At 44.1% G+C, this 27,130-nt stretch overlaps 1 protein-coding gene across 13 annotated transcripts in view; it reads right to left on the reverse strand.

The window, feature by feature from the left end:
• Positions 1-2,889: 2,889 nt before the first annotated feature.
• The window catches only part of ZNF608 (zinc finger protein 608), a 744,094-nt gene continuing 719,853 nt past the window's right edge, over positions 2,890-27,130 (reverse strand). For all 13 annotated transcript variants that reach the window (XM_029216087.1, XM_029216082.1, XM_029216085.1 and 10 more), the window contains 7 exons: positions 13,762-13,849; positions 10,790-13,244; positions 8,701-9,118; positions 7,940-8,112; positions 6,420-6,573; positions 4,470-4,551; positions 2,890-3,905 (listed from right to left, as the gene is read on the reverse strand). In XM_029216087.1, coding sequence (XP_029071920.1) covers positions 3,899-3,905; positions 4,470-4,551; positions 6,420-6,573; positions 7,940-8,112; positions 8,701-9,118; positions 10,790-13,244; positions 13,762-13,849 — 3,377 coding nt within the window. In that variant the 3' untranslated portion in view covers positions 2,890-3,898. The remainder of the gene's footprint in view (positions 3,906-4,469; positions 4,552-6,419; positions 6,574-7,939; positions 8,113-8,700; positions 9,119-10,789; positions 13,245-13,761; positions 13,850-27,130) is intronic.

Here is a 27,130-nt window from a genome sequence, read left to right on the forward strand (position 1 = left end):
GGAAAATCATCAGGAATCCACAGTATCCCCCAGCCACCACCAGGAACATGATAACACGGCTGGTGAAGATGTAAATTGACCTTAGTTCTGGTCCTGTGTTTCGACGCTGAATTGTTCAGTCAGTTCTAGAACTGGAGCAGCACGTAGGCAACCAAATGTCATACTTTAAACAGTATTCTGAACAGAGGAAACATACTTGTTTAACTGGTATAAGACAAATTACATCAGGTCTTCAAGGACACATCAAGACATGGTCTAAGAACTGAAAAAATGTGATAACTTTAAAAAGTGATGAAAAATAGGTGAAATACTCTGACGTGTAGCTAACACCATAAACAATGTTTGACAAAATTCATAAGAAAAGCCACTTTCAGGTGGCTTCCAAAAGTAGAGGAAGTATTTTTGATTGCAATTATCTATTCATTTGTGAAGCAAAGGCCCCCAAGTAGGAAAACTAACCAAATTATACCAAGACAAATTCTGTCAACTTAAAGAACTGTCTTAGGAAAAACCAAGGGGGTAGAACTCTTATTAGCAGCTATAGTAAAATCATTAAAACTCACAGCTGGGATAAAGCATCAACCAGTCCAAACACATGACACACTCCCCCACTCTAGGGCTTTGGCTCTGCTTTTGCATCTCACTGCAATGTTCCCCCCACCCCCCGGATATGTGCATGACTGCTTCGTCATCTCCGTGAGTGAGGCCTTTCCTGATCACTCTATCTGTATTGGGTTGGCCAAAAAGTTCCTTCGGCTTTTAAGTAAAAATAAATAAATTTTCACCAAGAACTTTATTGAACAACGTATTCACCTTTTTGTTCCACTACCTTCTGCCATTTTCCAGGTAACTTCATAATTCCATCTTCCCAAAACGTTTTACCTTTTTGAGCAAAGAACTCTTCCAGGTGCCTTTTACAGTCTTCCAGGGAATTGAAATTTTTCCCATTAAGAGAATTTTGTAAAGATCGAAATAAATGGAAATCCAAAGGTGCAGGGCTTCCCTGGGGGCGCAGTGGTTGAGAGTCTGCCTGCCGATGCAGGGGACACGGGTTCATGCCCCGGTCCGGGAAGATCCCACATGCCGCGGAGCGGCTGGGCCCGTGAGCCATGGCCGCTGAGCCTGTGCGTCCGGAGCCTGTTGCTCCGCAACGGGAGAGGCCACAACAGTGAGAGGCCCGCGTACCGCAAAAACAAAAACAAAAACAAAAGTGCAATGTCTGGTGAATACGGGGGATGAATCAGAACCTCCCAGCCAAGCTGTCACAGTTTTTGCCTGGTCATCGAAGAAACACGTGGCAGAAGATTATGCATTTTCTGTTGACTAATTCTGGATGCTTTTCATCGAGTGCTGCTTTCTGTTGGTCTAAGTGGGAGCAGTGCTTGTTGGAATTAATGGATTGTTTTTCTGGAAGGAGCTCATAATAGAGAACTCCCTTCCAATCCCACCAAATACACAACATCACCGTCTTTGGATGAAGACCGGCCTCTGGTGTGGTTGGTGGTGGTTCATTTCACTTGCCTCACGATCTCTTCCGTTCCACATTACTGTACAGTATCCACTTTTCATCGCCCATCACAATTTGTTTTAAGAACGGAACATTTTCGTTACGTTTAAGTAGAGAATCGCGTACGGAAATACAGTCAAGAAGGTTTTTTTCTCGCTTAACTTAATGTGGAACCGAAACATCAAAGCGATTAACATAACCAAGCTGGTGCGAATGATTTTCAGTGTTTGATTTAGAAGTTTTGAGTATGTTGGCTATATCCTGGGTGGTATAATGTTGATTGTTCTCAATTAATGTCTCGATTTGATCGCCATCAACTTCAACTGGTCTACCTGACCGTGGAGCATTGCCCAAAGAGAAGTCTCCAGCATGAAACTTTGCAAACTACTTTTAACACGTTCGATCACTCACAGCACCTTCTCCACGAATCGTTTTTTGTGATTCAGTTGTGCTTTTTACCTTTCTTGAAATAATAAAGCATAATATGCCGAAAATGTTGTTTTTCTTCCATCTTCAATATTAAAATGGCTACACAAAAATTCACCAGGTTTGATAAGTTTTTTTTTTAATGCACGCTAATATGACAGCTGTCACAATACAATCTAACAAAACTGTTTCGAATGAAGTTAAAGACAACTAAGCGCTACTTACTAGAGCCATCTTACAGGAAAAAACCGAATGAACCTTTTGGCCAACCCAATAGTTACAAACACCCACACATCCCTCATGCCCACTCCCAGACTTTATTTTTCACCAGGGCATTTATCAACCATCTAACATACTCCACATAGTACTTACATATTTTATTATGCTTACCCCACCTACTAGAAAATGCAAACTCTATGAGGACAGGAATTTTTGTCTGCTTTGTTCATGGCTATATCCCAGCACATGTACAGTGCCTGGGATAAAGTAGGTGCTCAGAAAGTACTTGCTGGGAAGGAGGGAGAAAGGGAGGGAAAAAGGGAAGCAAGGAAAAGGAAAAAAAGTGAGAAAGCAGTTAATTCTGTATGTTCGGCATAACATATGCTAGTAAAACAATTTAATGACAAGTCAAGTTTTCACACATTTTACCTACTGTCCACACGTCACAAGCCTGACATCTTTGGAATATCATTCCATACCACAGAAACCTGTATGTATCAATTTGTAGTGATATTATACTCTGTATTTGAGTAAATACCCAATAAAGATACATATATCCGCTGGATTCAATCCACTTATTTGGTTGTTAAACCTGGGTGTCATATAAGAAAAGTCAGTATTTCTGTACTGTATCTTATGCAATGGACATTCATAATATTAAGGAACCTTTCTTTGGGAATTAGAAATACTATCAGCCAGCTAGAAATAACATGAGACAGACAAGAAGCCATTATATATATTAAAAAAAAAAAAACCTTTTTAATTCTGATTGCCAAATTATTTAAGGCAGGTATAAAAAAGGAAAGCATTCAATATACATTTTACATAAAATAAACTAGATTACAGCATAAAACAAGTAACCAGGCAATGGCGTTAAAGTCTCTCTCTTCTAAAACTGGATAATTGTAAACATTAAAAAAAAAAAAAAAAAAAAAGGACTGCAGGACTATTCAAGTAATAGAACAATCACAGATGTCTCTGGTATGCAGGCTATTGGGTTATTTGCCATTCAAGATTATCAAAAATGACACCTCATTATTCACAGATGCTCATTATTTCCCCGTTTTAATCTTTACATTATATACAACACAGTTTTTGTGGTACTGGCAACCCCATGCCTTCCAAAAGTATTTTTTCCACAATACACAAGTACAAACAGTGACTACAGGAACATTTTACACTGATGCATCTTAACAGGAGCCACCAAACAGACATCTAAATTGTACCCAAGTGTCGTCATCACAGTTAGCCTTTCTGAGGGGCTTACGGGAAATATATGAAGGATACGCAAGGTTCAGGCACACTGATACATAACATTATTTATTTACAATTGAAAAGCAAAAGGAAAAGAAAGTAAGCAGCCTTCCGTGGCTAACACTTCTCAATTTGACAAGCACATCTTTTATCTCCTTTACTGAGCAGTTTGCGACCCGGCAGCAGACCCTGTGTGTGCGAGCCTGGTTACTGATACAAAAAGTATAGAATATATATGTGTGTGTGTGTGTGTGTGCGTGTGCGTGTGTGTATATACATATATGTATACGTATATATATATATATATATAAAACAGAAGTTTAATTACAGCAACATTTGTTACTCTCTGATAAAATCTGTAATTTACAAAAATGAAATGACTGGTTTTTGCCTGCCATTAAGGCATTTCAAATTAACACCATGGAACTGATGTCTGTATAAAGCGCTTCCCCATGTGATCCAGTCACATGACAACGTACATTTCCAATCTTGTTATTCTCTGCAAGAGAAAAGAAAACCTTAGCAGAGCGGTTCCATCCACATTTAACACTGAAAATATGAAAACTGTAAGACCAACAGGCATTTTAATTCTATTCAATCGATGGAACTCAATTCCATAGAAAGTGAATGAACACAAGGGTAATGACAGACAACGTGAAAAATAAATTATTTTCCTTTTTAACACAACTTGAGGGGTAATTGAAAATATCAAAGAACAAACATTACCTTTAGCACTATGGAAATACATTCCTCCATTTGCAACTTCATTTTTAAACATAATAAAACAAAGGGAGTCATGGTGAATTATTTTAACAAAGCAGTGAAGACAACCTAAGAAAGTTTCAACCGTTTAAGACACAGGTCAGTTCATCACTAACGTACATTACAGCTATAAGAATGGAATAGAAGTTGCATGTGAAGCATAGTGGTCAAATACGCACATTCACTCCAATATCAAACCCTTAGGAGCTAAGTGTTTGGTCTAAAAAGACTACACTTGCTTCCTCCCACCATTAAGATGTCTCTACCTAGAAAACTGATTCAAAACATAGAGGCTCTTTACCTTCTTTGTGCAGGAAACATTCCTGATGCAGATGCCTGGGCAGCCACCTGCTGAGAGGCAACGAGGGCAGCAGAGGTCAAGCCTAATGGGGAAAAAATGCAGGGTTTCTGTGACTTTCAGAAATGTAAAAGTAGATGCAGGCCCAATGGTGAAAGGCTGCAGACCCCGTGAGTAGCCATCTGTCCTTTCAACACACACACATGAAATGTTTCATGCATCGAGGACAGACTACAAACTGCTCGGTCTAACCAGTACCCACCCCTTCATTGAATACTCGGCGGTTTTCTTAATAGCTATTCAAAGTGAATACAGCATTCCATCTCTCTGGCTCTGCGTGGTGCTAAATGGTTTGCACGCATTCCTGAATAGGAAGCTCAGGAGGAATGACAGGTACCAGGTAACAACAGGAATCAAAAGTCACAGTGAATTATAGAAGCGACACTCTATTTGCTTAGAATACAATACTTTCATAATAACTTTTACCACTTTAACGTTTTCCCCAGTGATTGAACACCAATGTATCCCATAAGGTACATGGAATCACTGAATTGAACTTAGAAATAGTCTTAACTTTTACCCTGCAAGAGAAAGGGAGCAGTAAGAGAATGTAATAGCTCCAAATGGCAAGAAGTTGCCTAACAGAAAATTCTTTAGAAAACCATCCCGGAAAAAAATAGAGGAAACAAATGTAAACTTCGGGAAGATGACTCTCTCCTTCTATGTCCTCTATGGTCTCTTTTAACACCACTATTTGACACCAAGTAACATGAGCTGAATAAATTAAAATGACCCCTTCACGTGGGGATAGCGCTTCCTACTTTTGGAAGTACCTTCAAACCTATTATTGTTTGTTATTATTGTTTTCAGACAGCAGAGTAAGAGGCAACTTGGCAAGCACTGCAGACCAAATTGTGTCCTTCCAAAATTCCTGTGTGGATGCCTTAACCCCCCCCAATGTGACTGTGTTTGGAGATAGGACCTATAAGGAGGTAATTAAGGTTAAATGAGGTCCTATAGGTAGGGCCCTGAACCAACAGGATTAGTGTCCCTATAAGAAGAGATACGAGAGAGTAACTCTCTTCCCCGCCCCGGCCCCCCAGCTCTCCCCATTCACAAAGAGGTCACAGGAGCACACAGCAAGACGGCATCCGTCCACAAGCTGGGAGGAGAGCTCTCACCAGAAACCAACCATGCTGGCATCCTGATCTCAGACTATAAGCCTCCAGAACTATGAACAGAAATACATTTCTGTTGTTTAAAGCCATAAAAACTGTGGTATTTTGTTATGACAGCCAACGCTAAGACAGCAAGATCCTAGCAAGTGATCTGCTGGTAAAGACGGTGCCACTCCCCCGCCCCTGCCATGAGGTGACAGAGCTAGGACGAATGCTCAACTAAAACATCACAAACTGAAGGTTCCTCACGTCAGTTGCTGTGACTCTTTAAAAATGTTTCTCCTCTTTACTGAAAGAGTCCCAGGAGCGAAGGGCTGGAAGAGTCCCTGGATTAGGTTATAAAAAATGTTGAGCTTGATTACATGACTCCCATTACTTCCACGGGAAAAAGAGCAATTTCAAGGCCTGCAGAGATCAGGGCTAGTCGTTTCACCAAAGCCTCCCACCAACGCTCCCTGTCTGCCACAATTTCCCCGCAGCAGCTATCTGATCTTCTGATTGTTATATTCAGTGCCCCAGACACTGGCCACCACCGATAACGTCAACAAGTGACAATTATTAAGTGGTAGCCATTTCACTTCCTAACAGAACACAGAGATGTGGGAATAGCCTTAGTTGTGTCCCAAGGAAATACCAGGAAAGAAGTCTTCAAAACCCTCCCCAGAGTTAATTCACTCAAAGCTCAACCTTTTCATTTGAAGACAAGGAAGGCAGTTTTGGCAACGGTTTTCCAAAGCAGGATGAACAGAGGCACAAGTAAGACAGAGCTGCTGACCTTGGAAAGGGTCGTATTGCCCAGGGATGAGTGGGTACCCCATGCCCACATGGGTGTGGTGGTGTGTATGCAGGTGCCGCTGGCCGAAGGGGGAGTGGCGGTCCCTCTCCCTCTCCGCTTCCCGCTCTCGCTCAGCTGAAGCCTTTTCCACAGGCTGCAACAGAAAAGAGAGAGATTCCCCCCTTAATCCTCTGAACAACAATCCGGAGGAGCGTGGGAAACCACCTTGCTCCCTTTGGCAACAGGTGCTAATGATTAAAAAGTAAATACACAGACACTTAAAATTCTTTATTAATGGAAGATCATTTCAAAAGACATGCACTAGTTTCAACTGGAATTGAGCCAACACTAAAGTACTGCTCCCTGCCAAAGCAGCATCAATGTTTTCCTCAAATGATTGAAATAAGAGGACCTCTCTCATCTCACTCATAATTGCAGGTTTAGAATCGACCCAATTTCTTCCTAGAAACAACTTGCACATGGGGATCAGGAGAAGAAGGAGTTGTAGAGATTTCTTTAAGGTCAAGTTTTCTGATTACTCTTCTATATTAATTACAATTTGCGAGGGGAATATATCTCACAATTTTAAGCCTATCTTTATACTTACCTCCATTGAGAACATACATCCTAATATTATATGTTAATATCAAGCAAAGCAAATCATTGCCCTACGCCTCCAGAAGTATTCCAAAATCTCTCAATCTCTGAACACTCAGACAAGCTCCAGTTCTCCCAAATCATACTTTGGTTAAGGATCTTGGGTTTCCGAGACATTTTTACCCACTAGAACTTAACCACTCTTTCGCTAAAGTTCTTTTTCTTACTTGAAAACAATCTTCGCACTAGAAGGAGTACTCTTAGGAAAGGAGTCATGAATCATCTTTCCCGGTTTCTTTACAGAGTCTCAGGTAGGCACACTCAGACACACATTACAATGCCCATATTTTAATTTATTCCGAACTTCTCTTTTCTAGGCAAGAACTACCACATCCTTTGTATTTTCTCTCTTCCCAACAGCCTCTAGGACTAGCAATTGCACTTTTCTGGGGGAGGTGGGTGCGTGGGAGTGGAGCCGTCTTTCACAAAGACACACGTCTGAATCACTTCCGCAGAGTTACAGGGATGTGTGGAGGAGTCAAGGTCAGAGCAGAACAGAGACAGCCACCACTCCTTAGCCAAGTGACTCACTCTGGCACACGAGTGCAACACAAATATTTCGCGCCCAAGGTTGGTTCCTATGAATTTAAATGTCCGGCTAACAAGCATCCTCCTGGGTAAGCAAGGTATAGATTTTCCAACAGAAAAGACTGCTGCTACCTTACACGCTTTCACAATTTTTCCCCCATGTATGAAAGCATCTTATTTTTGAACATGCCATTCTTTCCATATTAGGCTAAAACAGCACCCTGAAATCACAGCTGAGTTCCAAAACCATTTATATTTCAAGACTGTTCTCTAGCTTGTCTGCTTTTCTCCCCCTGAAACATAGTACTTGTTAGTGATGACAAAAGGAGGCATACAGCGGGAGACTTGCTGCGGTACTGGCTGGCGTGCTGGTGGAGCAAATCCAGTGCTTTCGATTCAGTGGTTGTTTTCGTGGTGATGCTAGGGCTGGTATTGACCTTCTCTGCCTCTTCTCTCCCTGACATCTTCCCGTAAACAGGGTAATGAAATCCTGGCGAGAGATAGGCCCCTGCAGATACACAACAAATGCCACATCAAGTTACAGACAACATCTTAAAAAAAAAACAAAAAACAAAAACCATTTGGATGACATGAATTTGGGACAAGAGTCGGAGATCTTAAAGTAGGGAATATTGCATTAAGAATGGGCTACGTCATCGTTAAACTGTATCTAGGTTCTCCGATTCTCTTCTCCCAGTTAATTCATCCTGATGATCAGAGGTTTCTAAAAAGAAATGAGCTTCCAGCCATTTCATATGTTTATGTGTCCGTTTAACTCCAAGGAATAGTAACTGTTATGATTATGACAGTAAGTGCTCAGAATATTTTCCTAGGCCATAAAGTATCTGTCAGTCTAATGGCTGCAGCAGACCATCAGAGCCTATGGAAACTAGAGCTCAGGACTCTTGACATTTTGTCTAAAAAATGAAAAATCTTCCATGAAATCCATTTCATCTTTGGGACTTCTTTAAGTAGCATTAAATACAAGCCAAACAAAGGTCACTCTTGAAGCATCTAATTCATCCTGAGTTTTAAAAGAGCTAGTATTTGAACACAGCCTCTTCCCTCCAATACAGTGAGAACCCGTGACACGTACCAGGGTAACTGTGCATTAGGACGGGAGAAACAGCCCGGTATGCAGGGTGGCTGGGGTCATACATCTGCGGGTAAGGGTAAGCATGCAAGTACTGTATGTAGGACTGATGCTGACTCATGGGGGAGGAGACGGCCACTCTGGCTCCCCGAGAGTCCTTCCAGTTCACGGGAGTCTTGCGATCATCGTTTTTCAGCTTGCTCTCATCCAAGGATTGAGAATCAGGACGCTTGGCCTCTTTGGGCTCCTCTTTGATGCTCGTTAACGATACGGGAAGGCTGGGCACACCACCCTCTTTGTTGGGGGTTTTCCTGGGACTATCCTCTTTTAGTTTCTTTTCTCTATCGAGTTCTTCTGACTTTTGCGGGTCTAGGTATTTGGGTTGGTATACATAATGATGCCATGTCCTTGAATCTGGATCCTGATTTTGGAAGATAAAAAGAAAAAGACTTGTTTCAAAATTTCAATTTTCAAGAAAAATTCATTCATCACCATGACAGCACGATTACTATTACTTCTAAGTGAACATTTATTTATATGCTCGCACTGTGCAATGAGCTTTACCGCCTCCTCTTACAGAGGAATAATGTCTGAGGTAGGCATCATGAATAATCCCTTTTACAGAAGACAAAAGCTAAGTTTTTCAAGCTCAAGTAATATCAGGGTCACACCGCTGCCCAGTTCGTGGAGCTGAGCTTCAAAACTTAGCTCCGCTGGAATTCAGAGCTGGGCTGTTAAGGTCAATTCTTAACATTAGGTAACATCCTCAGACATATTTAATCTAACCTCATTTTCCTTTTAACATCTCACACAGGTAAAAAGAATTCAGAAAACTCAAGCTGATAACAATGTTTTACTTAGTAAGTTTTACTACAGTTTAAGTAATTATTATATCAATTTACATCATTTCGAGGGGAAAACTCTTGGTTTCCTAATACATTTTCTCCACCTACTGCAGCTGAGGCTTACTATAACTGCATCACGTCTCATTATGTGCTAACGTCTCAATCAAAACAAAATTAAAAATTAACAGGACACATTATGGCTTTTCTACCAGGAAACAAAGGCATCCATAAATCTCCCAAATTGTATAGTTCTAATGCAGCCCTGTGAAGTCACAGCTTGATTCGAGCCTCCGGAAATGGGGAAACTGAGGGTCCTTAAATGGCCTTTGTGACCTGCCCATGCCATTCATGATATAAACCCACTGGGTATCTGGGGTTAAGGCCCAACTCTGGGACAGAAATGAGCATGAAGAAAGGATTCTGTTGCTCTGATTCACCAGGGACCTCTAAGCCCCCCCCCCCTCTCAGTGGGGGCTGGGATGTTGGGAAATACCAGAATTCATACTCGTGGGACTGCAGCTGAGTCAGGACATCTGAATTGTGACAGAAAGTGCTGGCACATGTGTGGTTTCATGGTGACCGATTTTCAGGTGTTGTCACATTTAACCTCAGACTGGCTGACCAGGGGGGCTCTGGGGTGACTGCCTGAGGCCCATCCGCCCAGACTCCCCGCTCTCCTCACAAGCGAGAAGCTCTGAGCTCTGCTCTGGGGTCCTTAATGTAGAACGTAAAACGGAACTCTAGGCACCTCAAGACACCCCGAGTTTCATTAAAAAGATGAGTGGGAAATGTGAACTTAAGGTCCCCATCTTCATATGCCCAGAAGATGCCAAAATGAATTTGAAAATGTAAAAGAACAAATTGTTTGAGTGCTCAGACTCAGAATCTCAGAGTTAGACGAGAACTCAGCCACTATGGGGTAGAATTCCCTCACTCTGGACTCAGAAAGAAGTTAAGGGACCTCATCAGAGTCAGTTAGTTAATGGCAGGGAACATGAGTCTGCAAAGCACATGGCCAAGGTTCTTTTCACTACACAACATGACAAGGAAACAGTGAGCAATGTACATTTCAGAGGTACACAAGAACTCCCGAGAATTCATTTAAAATATTTTTCAGGAGAAGAGGAATCCAGCCTAAGGAGCCCTTGGGTGGATTTCCTGTGAAGAACTCTTAACCAGATCAAGCCCAGCCACGTACAAGTCTCAGACTGCTCTCTCCCTGTGGGGACCACACTCCACAATCTTACTTGTTTAAATCTCGAGGTTGGGTCTACACCTGTCTGCTTCATAGAGTCCATGACAGATTTCATTTCTACAGCTTCCTTAATAAGCTGGTGGTTTTCCATCTGCTTAGCTTTGAAGCTGTCGGCCTGAAGCTGCTGCTGGTGATTGGAGAGAAGCTGTGATTTACCTGTCTCCTCAGATTTATTAGGCACTGACGGCCCTAGTTTAGAATGGTTTTTGTTAGGCTCCGGAGTAGAGGGAGCTTTTGAGATTGTGGCCGATGGCATGTTTTTCTGTTTACTGTCCTCTTTGCCCATCTCTTTCAAGGGGAGCTCATTTTTCCTTTCACAGTCTCCTCTCCCAGTTTGGGCCATTTTCTGCTCTGCCAGCCTCTGGTCCTCATAGTACTTCTCATACTGCTGTCTATAGGCAGGGCTGGTGGCCATCAGAGATTTCTGGTCCATATAGAGCCCGTAGGCATATTGGCCATAATACAGTGACTGAGCCAGGGCCGGGTGTCTCTGCGTGATCACCGATTGGTGCTGAGGCTGTAAGGATGCAGAATTATGGTCCACTTTCTTGGCCTCGAGCTGCTCTGCCTTGTCTTTCTTATCTGCGTCTTCCTCAGACTCCTTCTTGATCTTCATCCCCTGCGCGCTCCCGCCGTTCCCAGCTACAGGGGCACCGACCTGCCCAGGGTGCATGTAACTCGGAGAATAATAAGGATCGTAGCCATGGTAATAGGGAGAGTGGGACTCTTTCATCTGAGATGATTGTGCTGTCGTTGAAGAATGCCCTTTTACAACACCGTCCTTACTGGAAAGGATATCTGACGGGGAACTGGCCTTTGACCTCACGCCCTCCGACCTGCTGTCAGAACCACCGTCATCGGCAGCATCAGAGATGTCCGAGTAGGCAGGGCTGCTCGTCTTGGCTGCGGAACTCTCGGCCCCATTCTGTGTCAGCACGTGCAGCGGGGCCACGGGCGCCTGCCCATTCACCAAAGCGCTACACTCCATCCTCGAGGCACTCCCGATGGAAGGGCTGGGAGCGTTGTCGGTGAAAGTGTAAACCTTATCAGCCTCGGCTTTGATACTGGCCATCCGACTCTCTTGCGACTCGGACAGTCCGTTCGCCAGCCCTTCATTCTTGTTGAGGTGGTCCTTTAAAAAATGCCCGGATACATCTCTGCCAGCCCCCTTGGCGTCCTCTAGTTTGCCCAGCTTCGCATCCGTTTTCGGGCTCCCCATCTCTTTCCCTTCTTTGTCCTTCAGCTTCCGCTTCTCCTTTTTCTTTTTGTCTTTGAGCGACACGAGAGCTGGGTTCACGGTGACGGGCTCCCCCATAATCGTGGGCTTTGGCTGAATGGGCTTTAACGGAGGACTCTTTGGTGTGGCCTGGACCGCCGTGGTTGTGAGGGAGGGCAGTCCGGGTATGGTCCCCGTGGTGGTGCCCGTAAAGGCTGCTGTGGGAATAGCGATTAGCTGTGGCGGCGTTGGGGCCGGAGCGGGGGCAATGGGCCGGGCACTTTTAAGCTTAGAGAGGTTTTTGTCCATTTTGCAACTGTTGGCTTTTTTGCCCTTTTCTTTCTCTCCCAAATTTTTCTTGTCGATTAAGCCTTCTGCTTCCAGTTTGGGCATTTCGGCAGCCAAACTGCCGTCTGCTACCGAGCAGCTGTCTACGGTGGCCGTCATGTTGGAGATGACTGGAAGGTTGTTGAGGTCACTGTTGAGGCCCTTCTTTTTGCCGGAATTCTTCCCAGGCTTCGATCCGATAACAGAGCCCGGGCCATTGCTCATCAGCTCTCTCTTCCCCTTGGGGGTTCCGGGGGCGTTCCCCGAGCCAGGGGACACCGGCGCCTTCACCTGCTCGTAAGTCGATACACTTGTGCTTGGCTCGCTGCATTCCAGCGCCACGTTGCTCAAGGCCTCCTCACAGTCCGAGATCTTGCCCTCGCTGTCCGGTTCGAACTCCAGCTTGTTCTCTGGGTCTAAGTGGGCATGAGCCTGGTGGTACCTGAGGCCGTTGATGTGCTTGTACTTTTTGTTGCAGTTTGGGTGCGGACAATCAATCAACACCGGAGAAGAGCAGCCCTGGTCCAAAAAAGTCGTCTCTGGTTTCCCTTGAGGGGTGGTGGGAGTGCTTCTCGAATTTGTGCGGACACGCTTCCCGGGCTTACTGTCCTCGGAGCTGGAGTTCAGGTCTAGCTCCATCGGAGGCTTGTTTTTCCTTTTGTTGGTGGAGGAGGGGCTAGCTTTGATGTCCTCGGCAGCACAATTCGGGGGTGTCCTTCGCCCGCTGGCATTGAGGCTGCCCCGCCTCCCTTTCCCATTGGCCCCCCCTCTGTTCTTGTTCTGCAGCCCTCTGGACTCTGTGAAGCTGGCCTCCGAGCCCGGGGCAGCTGCGGTAGACCTCGCTCTTTTCCCTCGGCCCCGGCCCCCTCTCATCTCCAGGTCGCTGGTCGGTGACTCGCAGAACCTAGGGAAGCAAGTAACAGATGTCAAAACGAGCATCCCCAAAGGAGCCAAGTGAAATCACAAGGCACGCAATGCAGCAAAGAGCAGGCAACACCCCAGCAGCTTGAGGGCTGGGTCCAGATAAAGAAAAGTCACCCAATTCTTCCACTGACAATTTCAACACCTGCGAAAGAACAGGCTACCTAATGGCCTATGTTCTTCCTCAGAAAACCAGCTCGGGTAGCTAAGTTTCCAATCCAGTTCAAATTCCCATATTGAGAAAAAGAAAACAAAGGAGAAAGAGAAGGGGCAGGAAGTAGTGATCTCCCTACAAAAAAGCAACCCAGCATCTGCATTTTACTGTATTCAACCCTGAATTGCTCATTGCTCTTTTGCCTGGTTTCAATTACAAACTGACTTTTATGTATTATTAATCTCTCTCTGTAGTCTCCTTGCAAAGAGAGGATGGGGGAAGGAGAGGGGAAGAAGAGGAAGGAGGAGAGGAAAACAGAGCCTGAAATCAAAGGCTCCATGCCTACCTGGGAGGGGCCCAGTCGTGCTTGGTGCAGTCCAATAAGGTCCCTACATAAGTTTTGTTCCTCCACGTGACATTGACCACTAGGACACCTGCAGGAGTGGGGAATGAAGATGGACCAAGGTTAGCACAAATTACCCTATTTCCAGTTCATTTATTATTACTGTTCTTTTTACCAGCAAAGCTCCATTCTCATTTGCTTTCAAAAGCTGTGGTTTGCATTCTTCCTCTTTCTGGTTTCAGTGACCTCAAGCAAAAACCCACAGGAAATCATGTGTGTGTGTTCACGAGCATACGCGCGTGGTACAAAAGGGTAAGGGCTGCGTGTGAGAGTGTAATCAAGATACTGCTGACAGAAGGAAATGGTTTTTGCCATGTCCTGCTGTAAAACAGCAACACTCACCTCTTAATTTTTCTATTATTACACATAATTGCTTTCGTTTGGCAAGCAGCCAACAAAAACTAAGCCCCAGTTACCAGTGCTTAAACCAGAAGGTGACTGAAAGGGATCGGTTTTGCTTCCAATTCAGCAATATAAAATAACGGTGATTTTTATTTAGGAAAAAAATGATGCGCGTGCACAAAAATAGGTCTAGAAGGGGGGAAAGCCGGAGCTTGGAGTTCAGATAGCAGACAATCAGCTATGATTTCTCTTTCCTAATCCTCCCCTCTCTGGCTTTGTGAGACAAGAATCAGCCTTGGTATGGTATCTGTTTCACTGTTTGGTATTGTTTCATATTAAGGACTCCTAAAATAGCCCTCTTAAGAAAATAAATGTGCACAATAGGTTTGCTCTTGGGGTTATCTTTAGAATCAACTTTAGTAAGCATTTGCCACAGAGGATTAGGAAAAAAAAAAAAACAAAACACAACCTCAAAACCAACAGGCTTGTTTCCTGCAAGCCATTCTGCTTTTCCCAACTGCTTTGCAGACAGACAATTTAATTCAGCACTGCATCTGTGAATTACTAAACTTAAGTGCACTTAGTTATACCAAATGTCACAGGGAAACAAAATATAACATCCTCTTTATTTCTCTAGAGGACAAGGGCCATATTTTTTTAAACTCACTCCTTTAAAGCATACAGTAAAAGGACCTAGATTTTGAGACATACATAAAATATTAGGGTAAAGAAATAAAGTATTTAAGTGTGTCTTAGTTTCTATAAAGCACCACTCCCCCTTCTTTCTTGGAAACACCAAGGGGCAATACTCAAAGTCTATTTCTAGCTGGTTTACTCGCTTGCTCACTGTCGTTTTGAATTCTGCAGAAAATCTGTACTGAACTCCTTTGTGGCAAGGGACACCTCACAAGGTAAGATTCATTTCCTTGGGAATGTCTTTAACAGCAGGTAAAATATTTGCATCGTTGGGACTCAAATAGTGGGGAAGAAAGGATTTCTTTCAAAAGGCCCAAAAAGAGATTTAAAAATTGTTTCCCATATGGTCTGTGTTACTATTACTTAGGTGACAGCTGAACTTAACTCACTATATCAGTGGGGGGCGGGGGGGGGGGGGAGGGGGAGTTAGCACGAAGCAAAGCAAGCATTTCCTCAAATCATAGTTGACTCCATTGTAATTCCTTCAGGGAAAAAAAAAAATTAAAGCCATTGAGTATAAAAATTCCTATTGAGATGAGAATCGATGGTAATTAGGCATTTGGTCAAAATGTGCACAAGACGGAACAATTGGAGGAAAGGATTCTTTATGAGCACATCCCTTCAGGAAAAGGGAGGGGGTGGGAGACAAGGCGAAGGGGAAGACGAGCTGGTTTTCTCATCACCTGCTCTCCGGGGCACTGTGTGTGGTGTCAAAGACCTTTGCAGCTGCTTAAAATTCTTTAGCATGTCAGCTATATTTACAGTGCAGGAATCTATCTGTAGTGCCAGAAGGGTACTGCATTTTAGCTTTAGACGCAATGGGCTGAAACACCGCGTTCCAGAGTCCCCTGATGTAGCACAAATGTATAATTAAAACTGCTTGAAAGGAAACATGAAAGAAACAACAAACCCTCCATTCTTACAGTAATAAAATTAAAAACAGGAAAAGTCTGCACAGACACTTAACATTTGTCTGCAGTGAAAGGCTTTTGTTATTGCTTTTCCCCAAAGGGTTTCGCGTTTCCAGCAAATGATGGCCGCGGATTGGCCGACGCCTGCTGGGAACGCCGGCGTCTGATTGGCTGAGCCGAGGGCGGCCGCCCGGACCAGCGAGGCAGCAGCCCGGGATAAAGGAGCATCGCCAGGGGAAGAGGCGGCCGCGGTGGCGGGCTCGCCACGAGGCGAGGGCGCGCTCCCTGAGCCGGGGCTCTCTTGGGGACAGAGGGCTGCCCAGCTCCGTAAATCAACGCGGGCTGATCCGTGTGTTGAAAGGCTACTGTCCGCGTGACCGTGCTGGCTTTCCCAGCACGACCCACACTGCGCAGCTCCACGCACACACATCACGCCAGCCGGCTCACAACCGTCAGCATCAAATTCCTGGTCTCGGAACAGGACAAAGGGAAACGTGGGGGTCGGAGAGAAGGACGGGACCCCAACACAAAGTTAATCGTTGGTTAGGTGGGGTTATCGGGTGAAGCTGTCACATGGGAGAAACACAAGTTGAAACTTCCCACACTGCCAAACTATTCCCATCGCCTGACACTATTTCTTGAAGCCACACTCCTATCTATCTAAGTACAAGTGACAGTATTATAATCATTATCATTCTTAAAAAAAAAAAAAAGTCTATTTTCAACTTCAAAGGGCCTCAATAAGTCAGCCTAATTTTCCTAAAATCCCTCTATATTTTAAAAAATGTTCAAAATAAATGCTCTACTCCCTGGAAGATTTTGAACAGTTTCTTAATTAAATACGTGTGCTTGGTCTATTTTTCTTTATATGCACAGTCCACAATGTCACGTAACATTTATGTCTGCCTAGAATTCACGTGCGAATACACGCACGCACATGTTTACGCAGCCAAATCTGCTCTGTATTGGAATGAAGGCTTAAGGAATGCTTCTCATATAAACTACAAAGTGTACTGTTTCTTTGTCAGGAAGTCTATGTTTAGACAACATCCTATTGTGAGGGGCCAAGTACAAAGGTAATGTTTAGTTCTAAAAGATACAAACGGCTTATCATTTTGGAGTCACAGCATCTTGAACACTTTGTAACCCATGGCCATATAAAGCAGACTATACTTTTTTAAAGGCATAAATGCCCAACATGAACATGAGTCCTTCAGAAGCCCAAATTTGAATTTTATAAACCTGGGCATGGTTACTTTTCTCACTTATCGTATATAAACTAAAAACAAATGTACATTCATTCCAAAAAGAGTTAATATTTCTCTAACTACACACTTATTCCTTCAAACATCTGGGCAATTTGCAAGGTGCTGGGGACACTCTGTACAAGTCCTTTTCATCTTTATCTTCTCAGGTATCCCACCAGATTTATTATCTTCCCTTCCCACCCACAGACTGGGCATCATCTTTCTCAAAATGCTAATAATGCCTGCCCTGTAACACTTGAAATTTGAAAAATATCTTCAGATTATTACCAATAAAGTAAAACTAAAGCTGAAGAGAGTAACAGATGGTTTGCGTGTGCTTCCCACACAGGGTTTTCTTCTTTGTATTAAGGGTATGTCTTAGATACTGGTACACAATCTAAGCTGCTGCCGCCACAAAGCATATTACCTACTGGACACTTAGTAAGAAGGTGGTCTGTGTTCTATAACCTGAGCCCTTTCCTTACCTCTATAAAAGCCAAAAGAGTCCTGAGATCCCATAAGGATTCCACATTCACGGTGTTCTCTTATCTCCTCTTGTCAATACTTCGCAGTTAAGTGTTCCCAGAGAGATGGTCAAGCCCATTAAGCATTTATTGTGCATCTACAGGGTATACAACACTAGGAACCTATCTGGTGCTACAGAATCAACCATGTTTTTTGCCTGTAACTCCATACAAACTCTATACTTTTAACGGTCTGCAAATTTGTAGCTGAACATAGGGATACCCCGTATTCCAGAAGTGGAAGTACGGTTTGCATATTACCCATACGAGAGAGTAGGCCCCTTAATCCATCTCATTAAACTAGACCCAGGATGTGACTTTCATAGTAACCGCCCTGCCCACAGTCCCTGCTCAGAGGGTAGTCTCAGGTGACTAGGCTCCTACACCACTTATCCTAACCCTGGCCTCCTCTGACTGTTCCAGTGATGGGCAACTGAAGCAGAGGTAACTAAACAAGGATGTGCTTTGGGAATCTGAGCTAGTGGTATAGAAGGGAAAGTTGATAATAAGAGTAGAAACCTGTAGGTCACAAGCTACTGAAGGGAGAGAGGACCATGATGGAGACAAGGATATAATAGCTATGAGACAGAGGCCAATGGGTAGTGCAAGGCCCTCATATTTGTGTGTCCCTTTTCCCGCCTACTTCATCACTGATGGGGTGGAGATGGGGGGGGGAAGGGCAGTGTCTCACCAGGACCCAGGACTGTCCTGATATTTTCCAGTCATCTTGTTAAAAAGTTGTCCCTGGGCTTCCCTGGTGGCGCAGTGGTTGAGAGTCCGCCTGCCGATGCAGGGGACACGGGTTCGTGCCCTGGTCCGGAAAGATCCCACATGCCGCGGAGCGGCTGGGCCCGTGAGCCATGGCCGCTGAGCCTGCGCGTCCGGAGCCTGTGCTCCGCAACGGGAGAGGCCACACAACAGTGAGAGGCCCACGTACCGCAAAAAAAAAAAAAAAAAAGTCCCTGGTTCTGAACTACAATCTGTCTTTGAACACCTAGGTCCTGGCTGTGCCTTCTGATACCCTACAGACAGTCCACTTGACAGCCTTTCACCCACACAAGGACAATGACCATGTCGATATTCCCTTTGCCTCCAGCTGCCCTCTTTTTTCCCTTCCAGCATAAACAACTTTCTTCAACCATTCTTGATATCACACTTTTAATTGCCCTGGGAAAAAAAAACCTTTAAAGATGGACTTGACCAAATCCCCAAGGAAAGTTCAGGTTTCTAATGAATTAGGACCAAGCAGAGACCAAGTCTAACGTTCTCTCTTCTATGAATCCTCTCCAGACACACAGACCATGCATACCGCCAGAAAACGGCCACTCCCTCCTGAGTCCCCACTATGCTCCATCCAAGTCCTCTCCCCAGTGGATGCTCCGCAGAATCCATGGTTTCCCTCTGAGTCCACAGCTTGACACTTTCTCAGCCTCCTCCCTACCGGTTAGACGTGCTCCTGTCCCTCAGTTCTATGAAAGGCAAGTGAACCGATAAGTGCCACTGCCAGGCCTGACCCAGAAGAATCTCCTGTGCATGTGCCTCAGACCTCTTCACCTTCCTGGCTCGCTGGCATGGAGACCAGAGTAACCCGGAAGGCCACAGAAGATGGCAGAGCCTCCTTCAGCTGGGACCCTATGACAAGGAGAACCCGCATCCAACAGGAAGACCGAATTCACTCCATTAGGTGAGCAGCAAATAAACTTACTGTTTGAACACTGCGGAGACTGTCTTAAACTACACGGTCCCTTTAAAACCTTACTCCACTCGTATACACAAGAGGCCTGTCTCTTCCAACCTGACTCCACTCCTTGAAAACATGAGCACTGTCTGCACCTACCGTACCTGTCGGCACAGTGCCCAGCACATGGAGGGAGTTCATTCGACTCCCAGGGGCTACTAGATGATGACTGAAGAAAATCGAGATGGGAATGCTACCCAGTGTCTTCTTTTCACGATTACCATACTTTTCCAATAAGCATCGTCTCCCACTAGCTTCAAGATGATAGGAATTCTCCATGGAGAGATTTCGCTTTGAAGATGTTATAAATATGGTTTATGAATTACTGTTTCTGGGATTTGTGAAGATGTTTCCTCAAGAACTGGGCAAATGCCTGATTTCCCAGCGGATCAGCCTAACTCTGTTTATAGTAGAGTTTACAGACTCTTTCAGAGTTTTTAAAGTGCCTCACCCCTGGGACAGAAGTATTTCGCCAAGCACTGCAAATGCCGAATTTGGAATCCGACATCGTTTTTTGACCCTCTTATTCACACTGCCACATCTGGATGGCCTGGGTGTGCACTTGTGCAGTAAACAGAAACCTCACTCCGGTAACACCGAAATGGAACCCATTTATGCCACGATCCTTTTTTTTTTTTAAGTGTACACATTTCTTTCCTCCTTTCCATTTTTTTTTCTAGTAGAAACATTAGTGACAATAGGAATGTCACAATATGCTATTTCCTGAGTACAGGATAAAGTTCATGTATTTAGGATATCACATTACTGTCTATTTTTATACAATATGACTATTGTACAAGGTAGGATTTATCACCACTTCTCTGTACTGAACTCCCTCCTTCTAAAATTCTGTTGTGCCCAACACTGGTACTTTTTAAAAAGCTGAGTCTTGTCTAGTACCCTTGTTCATGTTTCTGGCTTCATAGCTTCAAACCTTCAGATAGGTCTTTCTTCAAAGGACAAAGTTGAGTTTATAATCATTGGGGGGAATTTTAAATTCACAACTGGGTTGCCAATGAAGTACCTGACAGCCAAAGAACAGAGGGACCTTCCTATTACCTCTGCCAAGGACGTATGGAGCACGAGGACCAGGAAAATAAGTGTTGTGACATGACCAGAAAATGCGGTATTTTTTTAAAAAAAAAGAGCTCTACTGCTGGGCTGAATGTTTGAAGAGTCACTTTAACCACATCCTGTAATCAAACCATCTGGAACACAGTGCTGCGATTAGTCACCCTGAACAGTGGGCTTTATCTGAACAAATAGTGTAGGCAATGGGGTTGGGAGATAGGGCAGTATTAACAAGGGGAAGTGTAATGAACACTTTATGCCCTAGTGTGCCGCCACCCCAGTCATAAACCCCAGAGACGCACTGCTCTGGTGTTAATGTCCTGCTTTATGAAAGCACAGTGAGCTTAAAGATTAAAGGAATGAAGGGCTAAAAATTGCTGGTTCAGATAGATGTTCTCTGTCGGCGGCTGGAAAATGCTGGCACCACGCTGTCTACGTTAATTATAACCTCTCCAATGACAGTTCAGCATTCCTAGTAGGGTTCGGTGTTATTTTCAGGACATTAGGAACAAGGTCCGTTTATGGGAGGACAGTTATGATTCTTTATTTGCCAGAGGTTAATCTGAACACTGAGACATTTCTTTCTGGTTCGTCTAAAGCCTTTCCATAAATAACAAGAAAAAATGTAAGACCTTAATTCAAATAAATGTGTTAAACCAATACCAAAAAGCAATGGCAAAAGGCTGTTGTAATCTACATTTTAAAAGATGATGTTCTTTCTTACTTGACTGTGCTTATCTCTTTCAAAAGTACATTTGATCACCGGGATAGAATCTATGGAAATCTTAAAACAAAACAAAAAACCTGAAAGGATTCCCCGCCCCGACAACAAATACATCGAATAAGCCCTAGAAGAGGGGGTGGGGAAACTTGGCTAAAGAAACCTTGTTTCCCCATGGGTCTTATGGTTTAATACACAAAAGAACAGAAAGCCACTTCCATCACTGTCACCTCCCCCGCAGCCTTTGTTCTGAGGCCTGATGAGCTGTATTGATTTGGGAAAATCATTGAGCTTCTTGGAAAACTAGACTCTCTCTTATTCACTGCCATCTATTTCTTTCCCGTGAAGACAGGTGGTCGATACCCAGTTGACTGGTCAGTGCAAAGAAGCTCTCGCTGCTTTTCTTTTCTCACTTCCCTAGAAACGTTATCTTTCCCCTCTTCTAGAAAATACAATGGCCTGTGAAGAAGTCTTGTGGGTAAAAAGGGGGAGCAGGAATAAGGCTCTTTCTGTAAGGCACCACCGGGAACACAGAAATGCTGTCCCACACATTTGCATGGGAGCCTGCACCATATATGTGGATGGTGACAGTATTTTCACTGACCAAGAATTACACAAGTTTCAGCCTTCGTGAAAACTTTGATAGCCCAAGATATAATTTTTAAAAAATCAAAACCGATCACTAGAGCTCAAATAATATTTACTAAGAGATGCTTTACTTCTTTTAAATAATCAGTACTTATGTTTTAGCAAGTTTCATAGTTCACAGGTGTCATTATAGACTTTCGGGGTATAGCCAGGCTGCGTCCAAAGCCCCCTCACTCCCCCCCCCACCCCTGTGCTCCCAAGAAGATGCTTTTCAGATTGCGATCCATCAGGGCCCAGACAGAACACAACAGGTAAAAGATAAAAGATGAAGGAGGGAGAGAGAGAGAAGAGACAGAACAGAAAACACACAGTCTCTGAGACAGACATTTGGAGCAATTTAAATGCATTAACTGAACAGGTACCTGTGCAGAGTATATGTACACACGTAAACATTTGTACAAAGAGGTTTCATTTCTTGTCTTTGAAAGTCTCAGTAAGGTATCCTTGAGGCTTGATAAGCGACAGCACCACTCTGGTTTCCGGGGCAAAGTTCTAAACCTGAATTTTCTCCTCCTCCTTTGCAGGCAGGCATTAGTTTATGTGAAATCAGATGCACTTAGATGAATGATTTCTAGTGCTGGCAGTTTTCTCGGGCCCTCTCCTTTTTGGAGGCACAACTTCCTCGTTAGAGTGGGAGAATGATTTCTCATCCCCCCGCCCCCTTCTCTTTCTCCCTGGGAAGACGAGGGTTCAATGCCAACAGTAACAGAATGGACTCCCCTGTCCCAATCCAGTCTCACAAGCTTCAGTTATTAGCTTGTTGGGAGATCATTTTTTCTTCCTTTAAATAAAAGCACTCCGAAGTTTGGGAAAGGTCTCTGATAAGTATTTATTGAAGTAGGCCTGCAATGAGCCATGACAACGATATGGTTGTTATTTTATTACCTCCTAACACATCGTTCCTTTAACAGGGTTATTTTAGGAGACAGCTAGGGGCCCTGGGCAGACAGCACACAGCCAGCATGCCCCAGGAGGAGAGGGAAACAGCCTCTCTACGCTCCCACTTGCAGCTTCGCAGGCCACTGAAGATAAGCAACTGGAAGAATGCAGGCCTTTCAAATCATCAGGCCCAGTCGTTTCCTGCACTTAATATTAATTACAGGATCTTTTCAGCTAACAACGTCTGCATCCAGGATCTCCACAATGCTGTTTCTGCAACTTGAAAAACAGGTAAATAGAACAGCAAAACCAGGCCACAAATAAACTATACTGAAGGCAGAACCTTCCCCTCTACACCACTGCCCCTAAAAGAGAGTGTTCTTAGGGCTAAAAGGAGGAAAGAAGGCGCAGGAAGCCATGAATTTGAAAGGTCAATTAACAGATACCTGCCCTGTCCCTGTTGCCTGCTGCAGGCCGCAGTCTGTTTCATGCCCAATGCTCCCCCGTGGCAGGAGCAGCAGAGGACGGGGCAAGAGGGGACGCAAAGTAATCACTGGGATGAACGAAACTGAAAGATGCAAAGGAAATAAAATCTAAGACTGAAAACCCTCACACACTTGGGGAAGGGGGTAGGCTCGGAAAAGGGTTACGAAGGCATCAGTTCTCCCAATACCTCTCATCACCTGTCTTCCTCACAGACCTCTTGTAGATCAATCTCGGTGGGTGATTAGCAGTTTCAGATTTAAATGCTAGTAAATTGCTTGTCAGAATCTGCGTTAACACAACTAGAGATTTTAGGACTGCATTTTTAAAGTAATTTCTTACCATCCCCAGTCCTTGAGATACAAGGAGACAGTGGGAACCAACTGACAATTATGCTCATATCAAAAAGCTGCTACTGATGCATGTATCTCCCTGGGACTGAAGAGCCAGGCTTCATATAAATTATGATGCTTTATTTAAAGCCAGAGCGCTTATTTGCTTTTGTGCCAGCTCTGGGCCCTTTTCATCTGCAGCTCTACTGGGCCCAGGAGAGCACACATTCCTACAGCTCTGCTGGCCACCAGCTGTGTCCCCGTAAATCATAAAACCTCTGAACAAGCCATTCTTTACAAAGGCCAACAGCATTTACTGGAAATGATCACTCTGCTATTATTCCACTTGCTGAAATTTAAAATAGCAATTTACAACAGCAGCTGAAAAACAAGGAACTGCCTCTCTCAATCGTGTGTGTGTGTGTGTGTGTGTGTGTGTGTGTGTGTGTGTGTGTGTACGTCAACGGCAAGGCTCTGATGTATCCGGCACACAAAGGGGTGTCATTTTGTGTGTCCCCTAAGACTCACCGTCTTTGCACATCTAAAAAGGAAATGAGGAACGCGGACGTCAGAGAAGCCAGAGCCAGCCTCGCAACCTAAGGCAATGGGATAAGTGAGGTTTCTGTCACTGGGGACCCTCCCTGCTCTCACCTGGAGGTGGCCATGGCCAGCAGGCAGCACGGGAGGTAATTCACACCCTCTGGTAAGTGAAGCCACATAATTATGGCTCAGGTTCAGAATGTAATTGAAAAAAAATAAATAAACTGAAGGCTTAAGTCTAATCAAGCTCAGTCTGCAGTCTATTTTACTTCAAGGACTGGACAAGGGAAGAAGAAGGACTCAGAGTGACCGGGGATGGAACGGAACAGCCTAAACGCCTAGAGAGATGGCTCCGGAGACAGACCCACCAGGCTCAAAGCCCACTTCGTTGCTGCTTCGTCCTGAACTACACCTCTCAGAGCCTCAGTTTCCCCATCTACAGAGTAGGAATAATATGAATATCAAAGAAGGTGTAATGTGTGGAAAGCAATTAACGCGATACGGACACAAAATAGTCACTCAGCAAATGAACTCTGGCTTTCTCACCTCTGGACTCTTCCTGTAACTGAGGTCCACCCACTGAAGAATGGAGGGAGATGCCAACGTACTAAGGATCACCCACTGGGAAATACAGCCAGCAGCAAGCAGGGCCTCCTGTGTTGCTTCCAGGGGAAGCAACCTCAGACATGGGCAACTGTACTAATTATCCTGTATTCCTGGTGACCCCGCTTATTGAACATGTGGTGAATCTATCTATCTCTGAGAATCTTAGGGGCTGCAAATTCCAATACTAAGGACTTTTATTACTTGATAAACAACAAGGTCCTACTGTATAGCACAGAGAACTATATTCAATATCCTATGATAAATCACAATGGAAAAGAATATTTAAAAAAACAATGTATATATAGATGTAAACCAAATCACTTTGCTGTATACAGAAATTAACACAACATTGTAAATCAACTATACTTCAAGGTTTTAAGAAAGAACTTTTATTACTTCTATACCTACCACCAGTTTCAACCAATAAAAAGTCATCCTTCCTACCACATCCACTGTTTAAAGCAAACGTTTCCTCGTTTCAGTGCTCAATAGTAAAGCCACTGAGAAATGCAGTTCTAAATCCCTGAAGCCTCCTTTCTGAATTGGGGTAGGGAAACCTCACATCAAGATTTCAGGAACAGCGAACTGAACACCCCACGTCTGTCTAAATTACCAAAAAGCAAATTTCAAGGTCCCCAGTACCTCGACAACAGAAACCAGACGGGGGACGCAGATAGAGCTTAAATGCAAACTCATCTTTCCGGCCCCAGCCTAGCAGACCAGTTTTCATGACAATGGTCAGAGGCTGCCTTCCCACCCTCCCCCATCCCACATTCCAAAGTTCTTATCTTTCAGGGAAGAAAACAGCCCCACAGAGTTACAAGTATTTCAATAACGTGCTTAGAGACCAGCTCTTTTCTGTAAACAAGCCTAATGAAGCGTGACTAACAGTGCTCTCTCCCAGAGCAGAGCACAGGGAAAAGGGCCTTTGTTAGCACTTACTGGAGCAAGTCATCATTTTGCTGGAGCAGAACAAAACTTAGCTGGTTATTGATTGACCATGCTCGCTCGGTGTCACTGCTTGGCTGTCTGCTTCTATATACCGTGTGTATAAATGCATGTGTTTACGTGGACACAGAGGTGCTCTAGACACACTCCCGCATACGCAGTCACGCGCAGCCATCTCGGCTAACTTTGGGTGACATTGCTCTGCAAACCAGATGAAGGATTCAAGGCATCTAACTGAAACCTAATTCCTCTCTGATACCTGTATCTCTTCTAGCCCTTGATATTACCTAACGTTTCTCTCCAGGCTGTCAGTACCACCGACCTCAATTCTAGAGCCTGTAAACCGACACTCCCCAAGGACACTTCATGAGTTTCCAAAGTCATATGATTACATCCTAGGGGTGACTGGCTTTTGCTTTTTAATAAATTCCAAACTGCCAGTGTTACCTTCCCCAATTCACCTACTGATTCTGAAATTTAGCTCCACATGATAAATGCTAAATAGATATATCCCATGACGACTCGAATTCTCTTCTTCAATTAAAGTTTGCCTTAAATGGTATTAATACACGCAACAATGATGTTAGCAGGAATATTTTAAGTTGACCTGGACTTCTTTTTTGGACCAACAAGAATTCGAGTCAAAACTTGCTTTCCTTACAACTCTGAGCACAAATTTCCGTATAAATTATTGACTGCACTTTGGCCTCATCTGAAACATTAGCCCCGCAGGCTGATAAGTTCTGACCCCAGGTGGCACATCAAGCCTCTGAGAAGAGGCTGGACCGCTGGAGCTTTGCACTGGGGACTAAGGCGTGAGAGCCAATCCATCAAATGCTGTGACAGCTTTTACAGCCTCTGAGCATTAGGCCCAAGTCAACCTCCAAGACTCCCATTGTTCACATGATTCTCTTCTTCTCAGGTCTGATGAAGTTAGGGTTAAGTCCAAGGCTTCAGCAGGAGAGAAAGGCTATTGTTAGTAACTCAGTCTTTATCGACTCTGACCTGCAGGGCAGCCAGCTTGAAGTCTTTTCCAGAAAGTAATGCACTGTTAATTGCTGCTCATCATCAGGGTGTGTTTTATACACCTCTTTCCAGGGAAAGAAGACCTGACTCAACATTTCAGCATCCTTCCAGCTTGCCTTGTAATTCTCCCAAGAGTGAAAACATACACGCACACGACCAAAATCTGATCTGTACCCACCACAGTCCCTGAAATCGCTAATTCTAATACCAACACAAACACAGAATGTTTGGTGGGACAATGCTACCACTCGGCAGTTGGCATATGGAACATTAAGTATTTTTTTTCACGACAAGTAACTGTGTGGATTAGTACCCAGGGCAGGAAAACGCTTGATGGAGAAATGAGGTAGAAACATATTATTTCCTTCTGATGTCCTTTGCTTAAAATAACTAAAGACCTTTTTCAGCTGAAACGGGAAGTTAGATTTGTGAGCAGCTAGCAACAAACTGGATGGCCTCAGGGTGAGGGTACAAAATTCCACTCAGGTTTCCTTTGAGGAATGTAGCACTGGAAAGGGGTTGCAGAATTAGTGGTCCAAAGGCTTTCTCATTTTCTTTGAAAGAAAAACCAGGCAGACCATGTGTTTCTTATCCAAACGG

The sequence above is a fragment of the Monodon monoceros genome, unplaced genomic scaffold, assembly GCF_005190385.1.
Source record: "Monodon monoceros isolate NGI ecotype Baffin Bay Population unplaced genomic scaffold, NGI_Narwhal_1 Super_Scaffold_12, whole genome shotgun sequence".
NCBI lineage: Eukaryota > Metazoa > Chordata > Mammalia > Artiodactyla > Monodontidae > Monodon > Monodon monoceros.